Here is a 13,868-nt window from a genome sequence, read left to right on the forward strand (position 1 = left end):
TTTTCAAAACTTGGCAGGCTGCCCAGACTTTGACTTTTGGCTGAGAGCAGAGAGGAAATTCTTTTCATGTCAAAGATCGTGAAACCCTGTGTCATGATCGCAACGGGAAAAAGATCGCGATAACGATTCTTGACCGTGCAGCTCTAGGAAAGAGCATTCCAAGTCATGGAACATACCCTATTCTTTTATTGATTTTTGGGGGGGGGCACAACATAATTGAAGTATTGCCCAGGGGCGGACTGACCATTGAGTTACTCGGGCACTATGTCACTAGGGGGCCCCATCAGGGTTGCCAGGCTCAGTAAAACCAGGGACAGTATGTAAAAATCTGTCCCTGATATGTCCGAAACCGACATGCTTTTGATGTGAAAATCCCGAGATTTTAGCTGCACTGCCTCCTGGCATGGCGGCCATCTGTAAGCCCAGGGGCCCCATAATCTTCTATTGCCCGGGGGCCCCATGAGTTGTCAGTCCTCCCCCTGGTATTGCCAAATCATTCTATTGAAGGTGCCTCCCAGACATATTGATTAACACCCTTGTTCCTATTATAGTTGTTACTATTATAACATCTTCTATGTAAAACTTATGGAATTGTTCAGCAAAGTTCCCCCTTCTGGCTCGCCAGCTGTTGTGGAACTACAAAGCTTTATGATACTTAAAACGTTAGATACAAAAGCTTAACAGATACGGTGCTCAGGTGGGTAGACATTTTTCATTTTTTTAAAACTGTAATTATTTTATTTAAATTTTTTTTAATGTGACCATCTGTCACTTTTTTTTTTTTTTTTTTTAAGAACCAACTCCTGAGTGGAGGTAGATAAAATTGATAAAAATAATTCGCATATATTGCAATATATATAAAAATCAAATCTTTTAAAATCTTTGACATGAGGTGGTCTCTGCACCGAGAGATCGAGACCTCACTACAAAATGTTATGAAATACGCACGTGCGCGCACACATATTATACAACGTTTTCTCTACAAGAGCTGACCAATCAAATTCTAGTGCAAATAGAGATCTCCAGACTCGACGCTAAGGAGAGGGTTAGTAAACAGCTGGGTAGGTGGTGCGTTTTCTTCCCCCCCCCCTATAGATGAGGGGGTGGGGCCCTCTGTCACATCATGGTCTCGACAATGACGTGAGTTGGTTTCTTGTGATCACCGTTGGGGCAGAAGGGGGCGGAGCCTTCTTCTTCCTTGGCCCAGCGCTCTAGCTCTCTGGGAGCTGTAACGGATTTGATCCTCTGTGGAAACAAAACGATTTTTTTTTTTAATTGCGTTACTCCAAATAAAGAGCAGTACATGAGTTAATAAGTGTGCAATTAATAATAAGAAACGCAGGGACCAGTGGGATTGCGCAGTAGGGAACCAGGAAATGAAGTCGCAATGCTTCACTTCCTGATTCCCTTACTGAAGATGGCGGCGCCTCCACCTGAAAGCGGAGTGACAGATTGGCTTCGGGGGCGCCCAGGACAGACACGTGTCCCAATATTAAAGGACAGGCACGTGTCCCAATATTAAAAGTCAGCAGCTGCAGTATTTGTAGCTGCCAACTTTAAATTATTTTATTTTTTTGGCGGAACTCCGCTTTACAGGGGTTGTAAAGGTACAATTATTTTTTCCTAAATATCTTCCTTTACCTTAGTGCAGTCCTCCTTCACTTACCTCATCCTTCCATTTTGCTTTTAAATGTCCTTATTTCTTCTGAGAAATCCTCACTTCCTGTTCTGTCTGTAACTCCACACAGTAATGCGAGGCTTTCTCCCTGGTGTGGAGTGTCGGGCCTCGCCCCCCTCCTTTGGACTATAGGAGAGTCAGGACGCTCTCTACGTTCCAGATAGAGAAAGGAGCTGTGTGTTAGTGGGCGTCCTGACTCTCCTGTAGTCCAAGGGAGGGGGGCGAGCACGACACTCCACACCAGGGAGAAAGCCTCGCATTACTGTGTGGAGTTACAGACAGAAGAACAGGAAGTGAGGATTTCTCAGAAGAAATAAGGACATTTAAAAGCAAAATGGAAGGATAAGGTAAGTGAAGGAGGACTGCACTAAGGTAAAGGAAGATATTTAGGGGGGGGGGGGGGAATTGTACCTTTACAACCCCTTTAAGCCTTTTACACAAAATCTGATTGTTGGCCAACCGAGCGTCTGATTTTTTGTCCAAAGGGCGTGTGCCTGGATCTGGTCTTGCCAACAAACACAAATGTGACTTACTACGAGGAATTTCAGCTCTTGAGCGCCACCCTCTGGGCCCCTTCTGCTAATTTCATGTCTGGTGAGCATCAATTTTGAGCATGCGTGTTTGTGCTTTTGCCTTTTGTGCGTTCGGGTTTGTGTACGGACGATACGAAAATCAGACAACAGACTGTTGTCCGCCAAAAATTTACTAGCCTGCCATCCAACATTTGTTGGCCAAAAGTTGGACAATATTTATCAGGAGGAGTGTAACCAACAGTCAGATTTTAGGACAACAGTCAACAGACGATCCCCTGCCAACAATCGGATCACGTATACAAGGCTTAAGTGCCGAAGTTAAGCCGAGCAATTCTTGCTCCCAAAACTCGATGTTGGAAAAGGAAGCCGCCACATAGCGGAGGGATCACCGACCGTCACGATTATTGTGTAGAACATCCCCCGTGTCTAAGCCCTACTGGGTTAAATGCATTAGCAGAGGCAGTGCAAGGGCAGGGACTGTCATTGCATTGTCTGTGGATGTCATATACAATAAACATGGATATCAGTGGTCCATCTGGTATATTCCTTTTCCTACATCAAATGTGCAAGTAAGTTTGCAAATATAACTTCCTATGTACAGTGGAACCTCGGATTGCGAGTAATGTATTTAGAAAAAAAATCCTAACTCGGTGTGCAGTACCTTGTTTGGCCTGAGGTGGGGGGGGCGCCAGAACCGATCGGAAAGACACGGAAATAGTCCGTTCCCGAGGTCAGCCGAGCTGTCCTCGGGTGTTTACAGGCTCTCCAGCGCCCCCCCCAACCTCTGGCCACATGCGGTATTGCAAAGGGCTTCTTTGCCAATCTATGTTCTGGGTCCATTTTGCATCACTTTTGTATGCCCATTGTTTTTGATAGGCATTTGGAGCAATTAAAGAACTACAGTGGAACCTTGGTTTAAGAGTAACGTGGTTAACGAGCATTTTGAATAACGAGCACGTTTTTTTTATTTTTTATCAGCCGAGATGTCCCAAAATATTCCCGAGGCTCTCCCGCGCCCCCCTCATCTCTGGCCACATGCGGTATTGCATGCCATTGCGGAACAAATTATTTTAGTTTCCATTAACTTCAATGGGGAAACTCGCTTTGATATGCGAGTGCTTTGGATTACGAGCATTCTCCTGGAACAGATTATGCAAGTAATCCGAGGCTCTCCAGCTACGCCCGTCGCAATTAGTTACGCCGTTTACGCAAGACATACGCCGGCGTAAAGATAAAGCATGTCTCTAGGTGGCGCAGCCCATGCAAAGTATGGACGTTGGAACAAGCGTAAATTTTTACGTTGTTTGCGCAAGTCGTACGCGAATAGGGCTGTGCGTAAATTACATTCACGTCACAGGCATTGAGCCGACGTATCTTTGGGCGTAAATACGACGCGATACTGAGCATGCGCGCGCATGCGCCGTTCATTCAGCCATGCATCTACATGTGGTCAAGCCTCATTTAAATACAACACGCCCCCTACCAGCCTACTTTGAATTACGCGCGCTTACGCCGGCCCATTTACGCTACGTCGCCGTAACTTAGGACACAAGTGCTTTGTGAATACAGCACTTGCCTCTCTAAGTTGCGGCGGCGTAGCGTAAATACGATACGCTACGCCCGCGCAACGTAAAGCGGCCGTACGTGAATCTAGGCCTTCGTATCTCTCTGATCCACCATCTCTCACGTACCTCAATAAACCCTCCTTCAGAGCGCAGAATCCGATAGACCACGACCAGCGGGATACAGACCATTGAGGAGAGAGCCAGGACCCAACCCAAGCCGATTGACCAGTCCGGATAGGTGTAATACTTATTGTAGGTGAGTGGGGTGTATTTGGCTAGAGAGAAGATAAAACAACCCTAGAAAAAGGAAAAAAAAAATTAAAAAATTTGCAAACATATTTACTACGCTTTAAACCTGAACTGCAACATAAGCAAATCTCCTCTAAATATTAGTCAGGTGTATTCTTCTTGAATCCCACGAGATTTGTGTATTTCTTCCAGATCTGTGCAGTAATCCAGTGTGAGACTTCCTGTAATAAAGACCGCTCACTGTTGTTCTCTCTCCTTGTCCAGGGGGACTGGTCTCGTCTCCGCCCCCTCCTGTAGTTCTCTGCAGCCAGTAGTGGGTGGAGCCTCTTGGGGCCCCTCCCACAGCTCTGCTCTCTCTTCTTGTAGAGGGAGACTGGTCTCGTCTCCGCCCCCTCCTGTAGTGTTTTTTTCTGCAGTGAGTGGGACCTGCAGGGCCACTCCCACAGCGCTGCTCAGGCTATGTACAGTGATGATGTCACTGCTACGTTCACAAATGAATATATGAATTTACAAAATAAATTTATATCCGAGGAAGTTATTTAAAAGGAAAATTTCTGTGCCTGGAATTCAGCTTTAAATTACTGTTGTAAAGTTTTCCTAAGGGCTCATTGACACTTGCTTCAACTTCGACACATATTAAAGTGCCTACCACTTCAACATGCTTCCTTGATGCTTTTTTGAAGCTTGGCAAATGCGCCATGTGTATGTTCATTTTCTATTTCGTTTTAAAGGGGGCCGGTAGAACCCCCACTCAGCAGATCCCCAGCTCATTAGTACTCCTGTTGAGCAGATCCCAAGCTTATTAGTGCCCTCAATCAGCAGATCCCTTTGCTCAATAGTACCCCTAGCTCTGCTGATCCTCCACTGAGTAGTACCCTCCAGCTCTGCCGATTCCCCCACTCAGCAGTAACCTCCAGCTCTGCCGATCCCCCCCACTCAGCAGTAACCTCCAGCTCTGCCGATCCCCCCCACTCAGCAGTAACCTCCAGCTCTGCCAACCCCCCCCCCCCCCCCCCCCCCACTCAGCAGTAACCTCCAGCTCTGCCGATCCCCCCCCCACTCAGCAGTAACCTATAAAAATGCACTGATTACTGTAAAAATGACACTGGCAGTAAGGGGTTAACCAGGAGGGGGCGCTGTAGGGGTTAAGTGTGACCCAATTTGTGTTTCTTACTGTGTGGGGGCGTGGCTTGGCGTGTGACGTCACTGATCGTCGTTCCCTATGACAGGGAACAGACGATCAGTGGCAGTCACACTAGGAAAGGTTTGTTTACACTCACCTCTCCCTGTTCTCTGCAGCTCTGTGACCCGATCGCAGGACACGGCGGTGCTTCTTAAAGGGGACGTACCTGTAGGTCCATATGCCCAGACGTGCCATTCTGCCGACGTGCGGCGGTCCTTAAGCGGTTAAGTAACGCAGTACCATATCGCAAAAAGTGGCCTGGTCATGAAGGGGGGGGGGCGTGGTTAAATAAATTAGTGCTTGGACTCTGCTGCACAGGGTTGCCAATGTTGCTACAGTACAAAGTACGGAAAAAAAAACCCCACAAGAATATTTATTATTATATATGCAAGAATTCCTCTGCAAACTGAATGCCATGGATGTACTCACACAATGAACCCAACTGATCTCATGTTCCCCTCCCCCTCCCTTCAGTATGTACAGTGGAGCTTTTTTAGAGCCATACTCACCACACACAGCAGAGGCGTGATATAACACCAGCTCCACTTCATCCATGGGCCTGGCCTGTAGCCAATCATATCCTCAATATTGTCGTACATTTTATCAGCGCCTGCACAGAAGGAAAATAGAGCCGTAAAAACGTTAATTCCATGAAAAAATCTCAATTCACATTAACAATTCTAGGAAACAAGTAAAAGTGATGAACAAGTGCCTTAGCAGGGTTGCCAACCGCCCACAGCATTTTTTTACTGACAAAACATAGAAAATTTACTGGCGGAGCACTTTTTTTTTATTGGAAACCTGAGAAATGACAGAATTCCTATTGAAAACTAACACAGTGAATATTTTAGCAGTATAAACATGATATGGAAACACTGAGAACAACGTTATTTGTTGATTTACACTTAGCCCAGGGGTTGACAAATTTGCTTGGAATCTAGGAGCCAGCTAAAAAAGTTAGGAACCAGAAAACGTGCCCCGTCCCGACGAGCTTGCGCGCAGAAGCGAACACATACGTGAGGTATCGCCGCGATTGGTAGAGCGAGAGCAATAATTCTAGCCCTAGACCTCCTCTGTAACTTAAAACATGCAACCTGTAGATTTTTTTAAACGTCGCCTATGGAGATTTTAAAGGGTAAAAGTTTGTCGCCATTCCACGAGCGGACGTAATTTTGAAGCGTGACATGTTGGGTATCAATTTACTCGGCGTAACATTATCTTTCATATTAAAAAAAATGGGGATAACTTTACTGTTGTCTTATTTTTTTTATTAAAAAAAGTAATTTTTTCCCACAAAAGTGCGCTTGTAAGACCGCTGCGCAAATACGGCGTGACAGAAAGTATTGCAACGATCGCCATTTTATTCTCTAGGGTGTTAGGATAAAAAATATATATAATGTTTGGGGGTTCTAATTAGAGGGAAGAAGATGGCAGTGAAAATAGTGAAAAATTACATTAGAATTGCTGTTTAACTTGTAATGCTTAACTTGTAATACCAACGGCCACCACCAGATGGCGCCAGCTTACACATCTGGTGGTAATAACTTGTAATACCAACGGCTTACAACCAGATGGCGCCAGCTCACAAAAAAAAAATTTTTTTGCACCCCCCTTCCAAGCCAAGTCGCCAGGACCCTATTTCTAGTCGCCATGGCGACCGGGATTTGTCGAAACCTGACTTAGCCCCTTTCACATTGAGGCGTTTTTCATGCGGTACAGCGCTAAAAATGGCGCTGCTATACCGCATGAAAAAATCATGCCCTTCAGGCTTCAATGTGAAAGTCCCAGCACAAAAAGGGAGGAACACATATATCCAACCCCATGGAAAAAAGCCCAGTGCAGTGAAAATGTTAATAAAGGGAAATTTCCAAATACACCATTTGTTTAGTGAATAGAACAACATCCAAGAATTAGAAGACTGAGGCAGAACAGGGAATGGAGCCATGCCGACATCCATTATAAAATCTTATTACCAAGCGAGAAGGACTTACCATATACCCAGGCCACAGCAACACATTCAAAGAATGCAACCCACAGGAGGCAAACACCGCTAGCTGCATAGTAGTCAAAGAGCTGGAATACGTACATGCCGCCCTGCGGGGACAGGAGAGGGGGGTTATGGGAAAACATAAAACACGAACATCTTGCGCATTAAAAAGTAGATGCATCGGCCACAGTTACCAGTCCAGTGTTTGTTTTGTCTCCTTTGCACCCAGAAGCCTTTTTTTCTTTTTTTTATAATCATGAGAGGGCCCTTGCTGTTACCCAATGGGCCCCTTTAAAGCACCACCCAATGTGCTCCTCGCAGGAAGTGGGTGTAAGGCAGTTAGTGCGTCTCTTGCTGTTCTAAATATAATGATTGGTTAGCAGGGTCGATCCTAGGCAGGGTGCACAGGGTGCATTGCACCCAGGCACCTGCAGAGGTGGGGGCGCCGAACATCTAACAGACTCTCTAACAGAAGCCCTCTCTGATCAGAGAGTCCCCCCTCCAGGTCCCAATAAAGTTCTCTGCTTCTCTTCCTGTATTTTGTTTATTGTTAAGAGATCATGTAAGGATCCCGGGGTAATGAAGACTTTGTGGGGGAGCATCTCTGTGGTTGAGTCGTTGCCATAGAAACATTTGTAAAGGGGAGGAGTTAGTAAAATGACCACGCCCATGTGGGGCGCCAGAAATATTTCTGCACCCAGGCGCCTGTGACCCCAGTTGGTCCTGTTGGTTAGTTACTGCTACTTTTTTTTTTCTCCAGTTGTGGCTTAGGTTTCCGTGGCCAGTATAGGGTCAGCCTAGCCGTTCCGAGTAGATGATTGTAAGGGGAAGCCATGCTGAAAACATTCTAAGGGCTCATTTACACTTGCTTTGGTTTCAACACGCATTAAGGGCTAGTTTACACTTGCTTCTAAACAAGGCTTCGGACAGGCTTTGTTAAAGCTCTCTGAACGCCAGTCAAAGCTCCTGTCACTAAATAAAATGGTTAGCTTACAGTCCTGTTTACACCTTGCTTTTGCTTTGGGTTCACTTAAAAAATTAAGCCTCCATAGAAGTCTATAGAAAAGCTCGATCAAAGCCCCCGCCAAAGAGTCATCAAGGCCCCGCCAAAGAGTCATCAAAGCCCCCGCCAAAGAGTCCTCAAAGCCCCCGCCAAAGAGTCATCAAAGCCCCCGCCAAAGAGTCATCAAAGCCCCCGCCAAAGAGTCATCAAAGCCCCCGCCAAAGAGTCATCAAAGCCCCCGCCAAAGAGTCATCAAAGCCCCCGCCAAAGAGTCATCAAAGCCCCCGCCAAAGAGTCATCAAAGCCCCCGCCAAAGAGTCATCAAAGCCCCCGCCAAAGAGTCCTCAAAGCCCCCGCCAAAGAGTCCTCAAAGCCCCCGCCAAAGAGTCCTCAAAGCCCCCGCCAAAGAGTCATCAAAGCACCCGCCAAAGAGTCATCAAAGCACCCGCCAAAGAGTCATCAAAGCACCCGCCAAAGAGTCATCAAAGCACCCACCAAAGAGTCATCAAAGCACCCACCAAAGCCCCCACCAAAGAGCCATCAAAGCCCCACCAAAGAGTCATCAAAGCCCCCGCCAAAGAGTCATCAAAGCCCCACCAAAGAGTCATCAAAGCCCCCACCAAAGAGTCATCAAAGCCCCCACCAAAGAGTCATCAAAGCCCCCACCAAAGAGTCATCAAAGCCCCCACCAAAGCACCAAGCAAATGCAAGGTGTAAACAGGACTGTAAGCTAACCGTTTTTTTTAGAGACAGGAGCTTGACTGGTGTTCAGAGAGCTTTAACAAAGCCTGTCCGAAGCCATGTTTTGAAGCAAGTGTAAACGAGCCCCTACTGTGCTAAAGAAGAAACATCCAACACTGGATTATTAAAGTAGACCTTTCACCAAAATGTGATCCCATCTGGTGCCTCCTCTTCTTCCTTTACCATAAAACATGCTCGGTGTGGCACGTGTAAGGCTGGTGTTCACACATATGCAAATGGCTTTGCCTGCATCCAATTTGCACGAGAGGTGAGTGTGACCGGCTATCAATGGAGGCGGTCCACACAGGTCCGGGGCGGCTACGGTCCGCATTCAAAAAGGATCCTTTGGGTCCGATTTCAGGCAACATTTTTGACCAGATTTGCACCTAAACCGCTGAACGGGAATGCACCGGACCCCAGGCACGAACCCGCTTTCGGACATATATGAACCTGGCCTTAACGTGCGTTGTGGTAAGTCAACCCACATCTTATGAATGGGCTGCCAATTAACCACAACCGATGAAAAAAACTATACATGACCATTTTTAAAATGCATACTAGCACATTATGTAAAACATACCTTAGAAAGAAGCCCTCCAGCGGCGCGCTGTTACCGCTGAAGGTGTTTTCCTCTTCCCCCTGTCTTCCTTCCTTCCAGGGTTTGCGGACTCACTGGCTGTGTGAGTGGTCGGAGCTATGGTGACGTCACTCCAGCGCATGCACGTAGGAGCCCAACGTGGACTCTGGCTGTGTGAGTGGTCGGAGCTATGGTGACGTCACCCCCGCGCATGTACGTAGGAGCCGCCGTTTACAGCGCAGGACTCTGAAGGAATGACGCAAGTACATGGTTCCTTCAGAGCGCATGCAGCGGTGATGTCACCAGCTACATGTGCAGTAAAAATCTTCTAAACAAATTTTTACAATACCTATAGGCAAGTCTTATTATAGGCTCACCTATATTCAAAAAATCACGCATGGGACTTTTACTCCCACTTTAAAAGAGGTCCGGCTGGTGTTCATCTTTAGCTAGAGTAAATTTGGGGTCGATCTCTACCGAGGACAAAAGGACTGACAGTTGAGGCATCATCAGGGAGCCACAGGAAATAAATGGGCAACAAAGCTTGCAATTGACTTACTTCTGTGATCATAGTCAACCCCAGAAGATAGCTGAGGAAACACACAATAGCGATGAAGATCTCTCGCCGGTAACCCTTCCGTAGGAAGGACGGGTATAGATCAACCAATGAGGTGATCTGTCCTTCAACTTCAACAAACTGTCACAAGAAAGAACAAAGACTGACGTCACTTTACTGGTAAAGACAAACATGGCTGCCCCTATGTGTTTATCTCACTATCTATCGAGATATCTCTCTATCTGTCTATCGAGATATCTCTCTCTCTCTATCGAGATATCTCTCTCTCTATCGAGATATCTCTCTCTCTATCGAGATATCTCTCTCTCTATCGAGATATCTCTCTCTCTCTATCGATATCCCTCTCTCTCTCTCTCTCTCTATCGAGATATCTCTCTCTCTCTCTCTCTATCGAGATATCTCTCTCTCTCTCTCTATCGAGATATCTCTCTCTCTCTATCGAGATATCTCTCTCTCTCTCTATCGAGATATCTCTCTCTCTCTATCGAGATATCTCTCTCTCTCTCTCTATCGAGATATCTCTCTCTATCTATCCATCTATCTATCTAGATATCTCTATATATCTCCATCCACATATAGATGGACACTACAATGGGGGGGGGGGGGTGAAGGTGGCAGAGGACACAGAATTAGGGGAGTACAGGACACTACCTTGGGGGGGGGGGGGGGGGAGAGAGGGCACAGGACAATAGGGGGGGGCAAAGGACAATATGGGGGGTGATGTGAAGGGGAAGAGGACAGTGTGTTGGGGAGGGTGGGGTGTGAAGGAGGCAGAGGACACAGCATTAGGGGAGTACAGGATACTACTGTGGAGGGGAGGAGGGGGCACAGGAAACAGCATTGAGGGTACAGGACAGTGCATGGGGGGGGGGGGGGGGTTTACAAAACTCTACTGTGGGAGGCAGAGGACACTAAAATGGGGGGGGGGGGATGTGAAGGAGGCAGAGGACACAGCATTAGGAGAGTACAGGACACTGGGGGGGGGGTGATGTGAAGGGGGCAGGGAGCACTACATTGGGGGGGGGACAGAGGACACTACAGTGAATTGAGAGCTTGAAAGCGCCGCCTAGTAGACCCCCCCCCCCCCCTGAGCCTCACTCACTTAAACAGTCCCCCGAGATCTCTGGCAAATCTTAGCATATTGATACATTCACAGCAGAGGGTATAATATGATGTGTAACCTACCTGGCTATCCAGTCCAAGCAGCAGAAGCATAATGAAGAAGAGAATTGCCCAGAAGGAGGGCAGGGGCATCATAGACACGGCTTTGGGGTAAGCGATGAATGCCAGGCCAGGACCTAGAACAATATCAGAGGAGGGGAGAGGGAGAGGGAGACGAGGAAATTAGCACAGCTCTGCCCATGATGGTGGATACCCAGCCCAACCAGGACCTAATGGTTTTGCACCACCAGTGGCTGTGGAACATCTTCCCGCTTACTAGGAGGGGCAGTTCCACATCCACTGGGAGCCAAAACTAACTTTTGTTTTGTTCTCCCTTATAATTTATTACTCTAAATCCCTTCGCCCATTTCCATCAGAAACTTTACAAAGAAGAGTGAAAACTGGCACTGTCGCCTACAGCTTTCAGATTAATTTGGTGGTTTCCACTAGAAATGGCAGCTGGACTTTAGCAGGCTGCTGAAGGGCGACAATGTCACTTTTCCCAGATCCTATAAAGGCCATAGATCTACATTAAAAAGGGAACCTGTGATTAAGGTTATAAACCTTTCCCTTGCTGATGTGTGCAACGCTTCTAGGATTTGGACAGGAGCAGCTTTGAATGCGACATTTAAACCTCATGACAGGTACCCTTTAGGGTCATTTCTGCCAATTCTCGCCTGTGGCCGCCAACAAGTGTGGCAATCCTCCAGCTCCGGGGCAAAGATGCATACTCACTGTCCCAGAACAAGCATGGGGATCTGAATTTGGACAAAGCTGCTTCTGCCAGGGACCTTGGTGGCATGTTAGGGGCGGAAGTGCCGTGTAGTCTTGTGTGCCTATCAAACAGGCCTACAAAAAAAACGGATAATGATCTAGAAAGGAATTTTGCTTTTTCTGTTCTGGTCACTATCCATCAATAATTTTATTTTTATTTATTTTTTTGCATCGGGTATTTTTTTTATTGAAATTTCTTTCAGTTATACAGAGAAACAAAACTTTTATTAATTAGCTCACCTAAACTTTTTTCATTGACCTGGGAGACACTACATGGCATCATCAGTTATGGGCCACAACGGGAACATTTCCCACCTTGCATCATTCAAAGCCGTCGGGCTGGATTCACATTGTCCATGTATGTAGGTATAAATGGGACCATGTCGTTCCCTTGACCTTCGACGCTGAACTTCAGCATATAGATGTGAACCAGCCCCATAGGAAAGAATGGGATTTTTTACTTGGAATGCAAATAGGACCTTAATGTTCCTGGCATCGAATGTCTATGGCAGGGATCCTCAAACTACGGCCCTCCAGCTGTTGTAGAACTACACATCCCATGAGGCATTGTAACACACTGACATGACTAGGCATGATGGGAATTGTAGCTCCTGAACATCTGGAGGGCCCGTAGTTTGAAGACCCCTTGCTCTATGGGGATTATATAGACATGAATTACAGAATAGCCCAAAAAGACACTTGTGTTTCAAAGATCCATCTACTAAAGTCCATCCTACATGTCCCAGAAAAAGTGCAATGTTATGGACAGGGGCGGACTGACCATTGAGTCACTCGGGCACTGCCCGAGGGCCCCATATCACTAGGGGGCCCCATCAGGGTTGCCAGGCTAGTAAAACCAGGGACAGTATGTAAAAATCGATGTTTTTTTTACATCTGTCCCTGATATGTCTGAAACCAACATGCTTCTGATGTGAAAATCCCGAGATTTTAGTTGCCCCGCCTCTGCACTGCCTCCTGGCGTGGTGGCCATCTGCAAGCCCGGGGGCCCCATAATCTTCTATTGCCCAGGGACCCCATGAGTTGTCAGTCTGCCCCTGGTTATGGATTATATGTTCTGATCGCTTTCGCTATCCTGTACAATAAATGTATTCACAAAACTCAACAGCAAATTGAATTTAGCAAACTGGTAAGAGGTGGAAATCAAGAAAACAGCCAATGCTGTACAGAAATATCAAGAAATTTACATTCAATTTTTTTTTACAGAATTGGATGCAGCCATACATGGCAGGCTTGTTAAAGGGCTTGCCGTTATGATCGCAGCATCCTGTCACATGATTCTGTGCTGTACAACCATCCTTTTGTCTACTATGTATACAGAGGAGGTAGCAGGATTCTGACATAAAAAGGGCAGAAATTTCTGATGGACCTTCGGCTCTATTTGTGATTTTTCATAAATGAAACCTTTGGCATTACAGCATCATCTAAGGCAGGGGTGCCCAATCTTTTGCAGGCCGAGGGCCACTTAAGCGACTTAGTAAATAGTCGCGGGCCACAAGGAGCGGTGTGGGTAGATGACAGGTCCATGTCTAGTCTGCATATGCAAAGCAGAAACAGACGCAGCCCAATCTATGGGCCCCATGATCTAATCAGATGGAAGGGGACAGATCCACTTCTGTTTTTTTTTAGCAGATCGGATTGGAGGTAGGCAGGTGTAAACGGACAAAAGTCTGTTTACATCTGCCGCTCCATAGAGGTGAATGGAGGGTCTGACCGATCGTGTGAAAGGGGCCTAAAGCTGCTTTTACACTGATGGTCTGCAGTCTATTGCGGCACAGTGTACCTGTGGTTTTCCCGCCGGTTAGCTGCACTTTGCCATAGA

At 46.7% G+C, this 13,868-nt stretch overlaps 1 protein-coding gene across 1 annotated transcript in view; it reads right to left on the bottom strand.

Annotated features, from left to right (window-relative positions):
• Positions 1-746: 746 nt before the first annotated feature.
• Positions 747-13,868, bottom strand: part of SLC6A6 (solute carrier family 6 member 6) — a 72,797-nt gene continuing 59,675 nt past the window's right edge. The window contains exons 9-14 of the mRNA XM_040358879.1: positions 11,279-11,391; positions 10,076-10,213; positions 7,200-7,302; positions 5,718-5,818; positions 3,903-4,073; positions 747-1,245 (exon numbers count right to left, since the gene is read on the bottom strand). Of these exons, the coding sequence (XP_040214813.1) occupies positions 1,117-1,245; positions 3,903-4,073; positions 5,718-5,818; positions 7,200-7,302; positions 10,076-10,213; positions 11,279-11,391 (755 nt within the window). The 3' untranslated portion in view covers positions 747-1,116. The remainder of the gene's footprint in view (positions 1,246-3,902; positions 4,074-5,717; positions 5,819-7,199; positions 7,303-10,075; positions 10,214-11,278; positions 11,392-13,868) is intronic.

The sequence above is a fragment of the Rana temporaria genome, chromosome 7, assembly GCF_905171775.1.
Source record: "Rana temporaria chromosome 7, aRanTem1.1, whole genome shotgun sequence".
NCBI classification, from domain to species: Eukaryota; Metazoa; Chordata; class Amphibia; order Anura; family Ranidae; genus Rana; species Rana temporaria.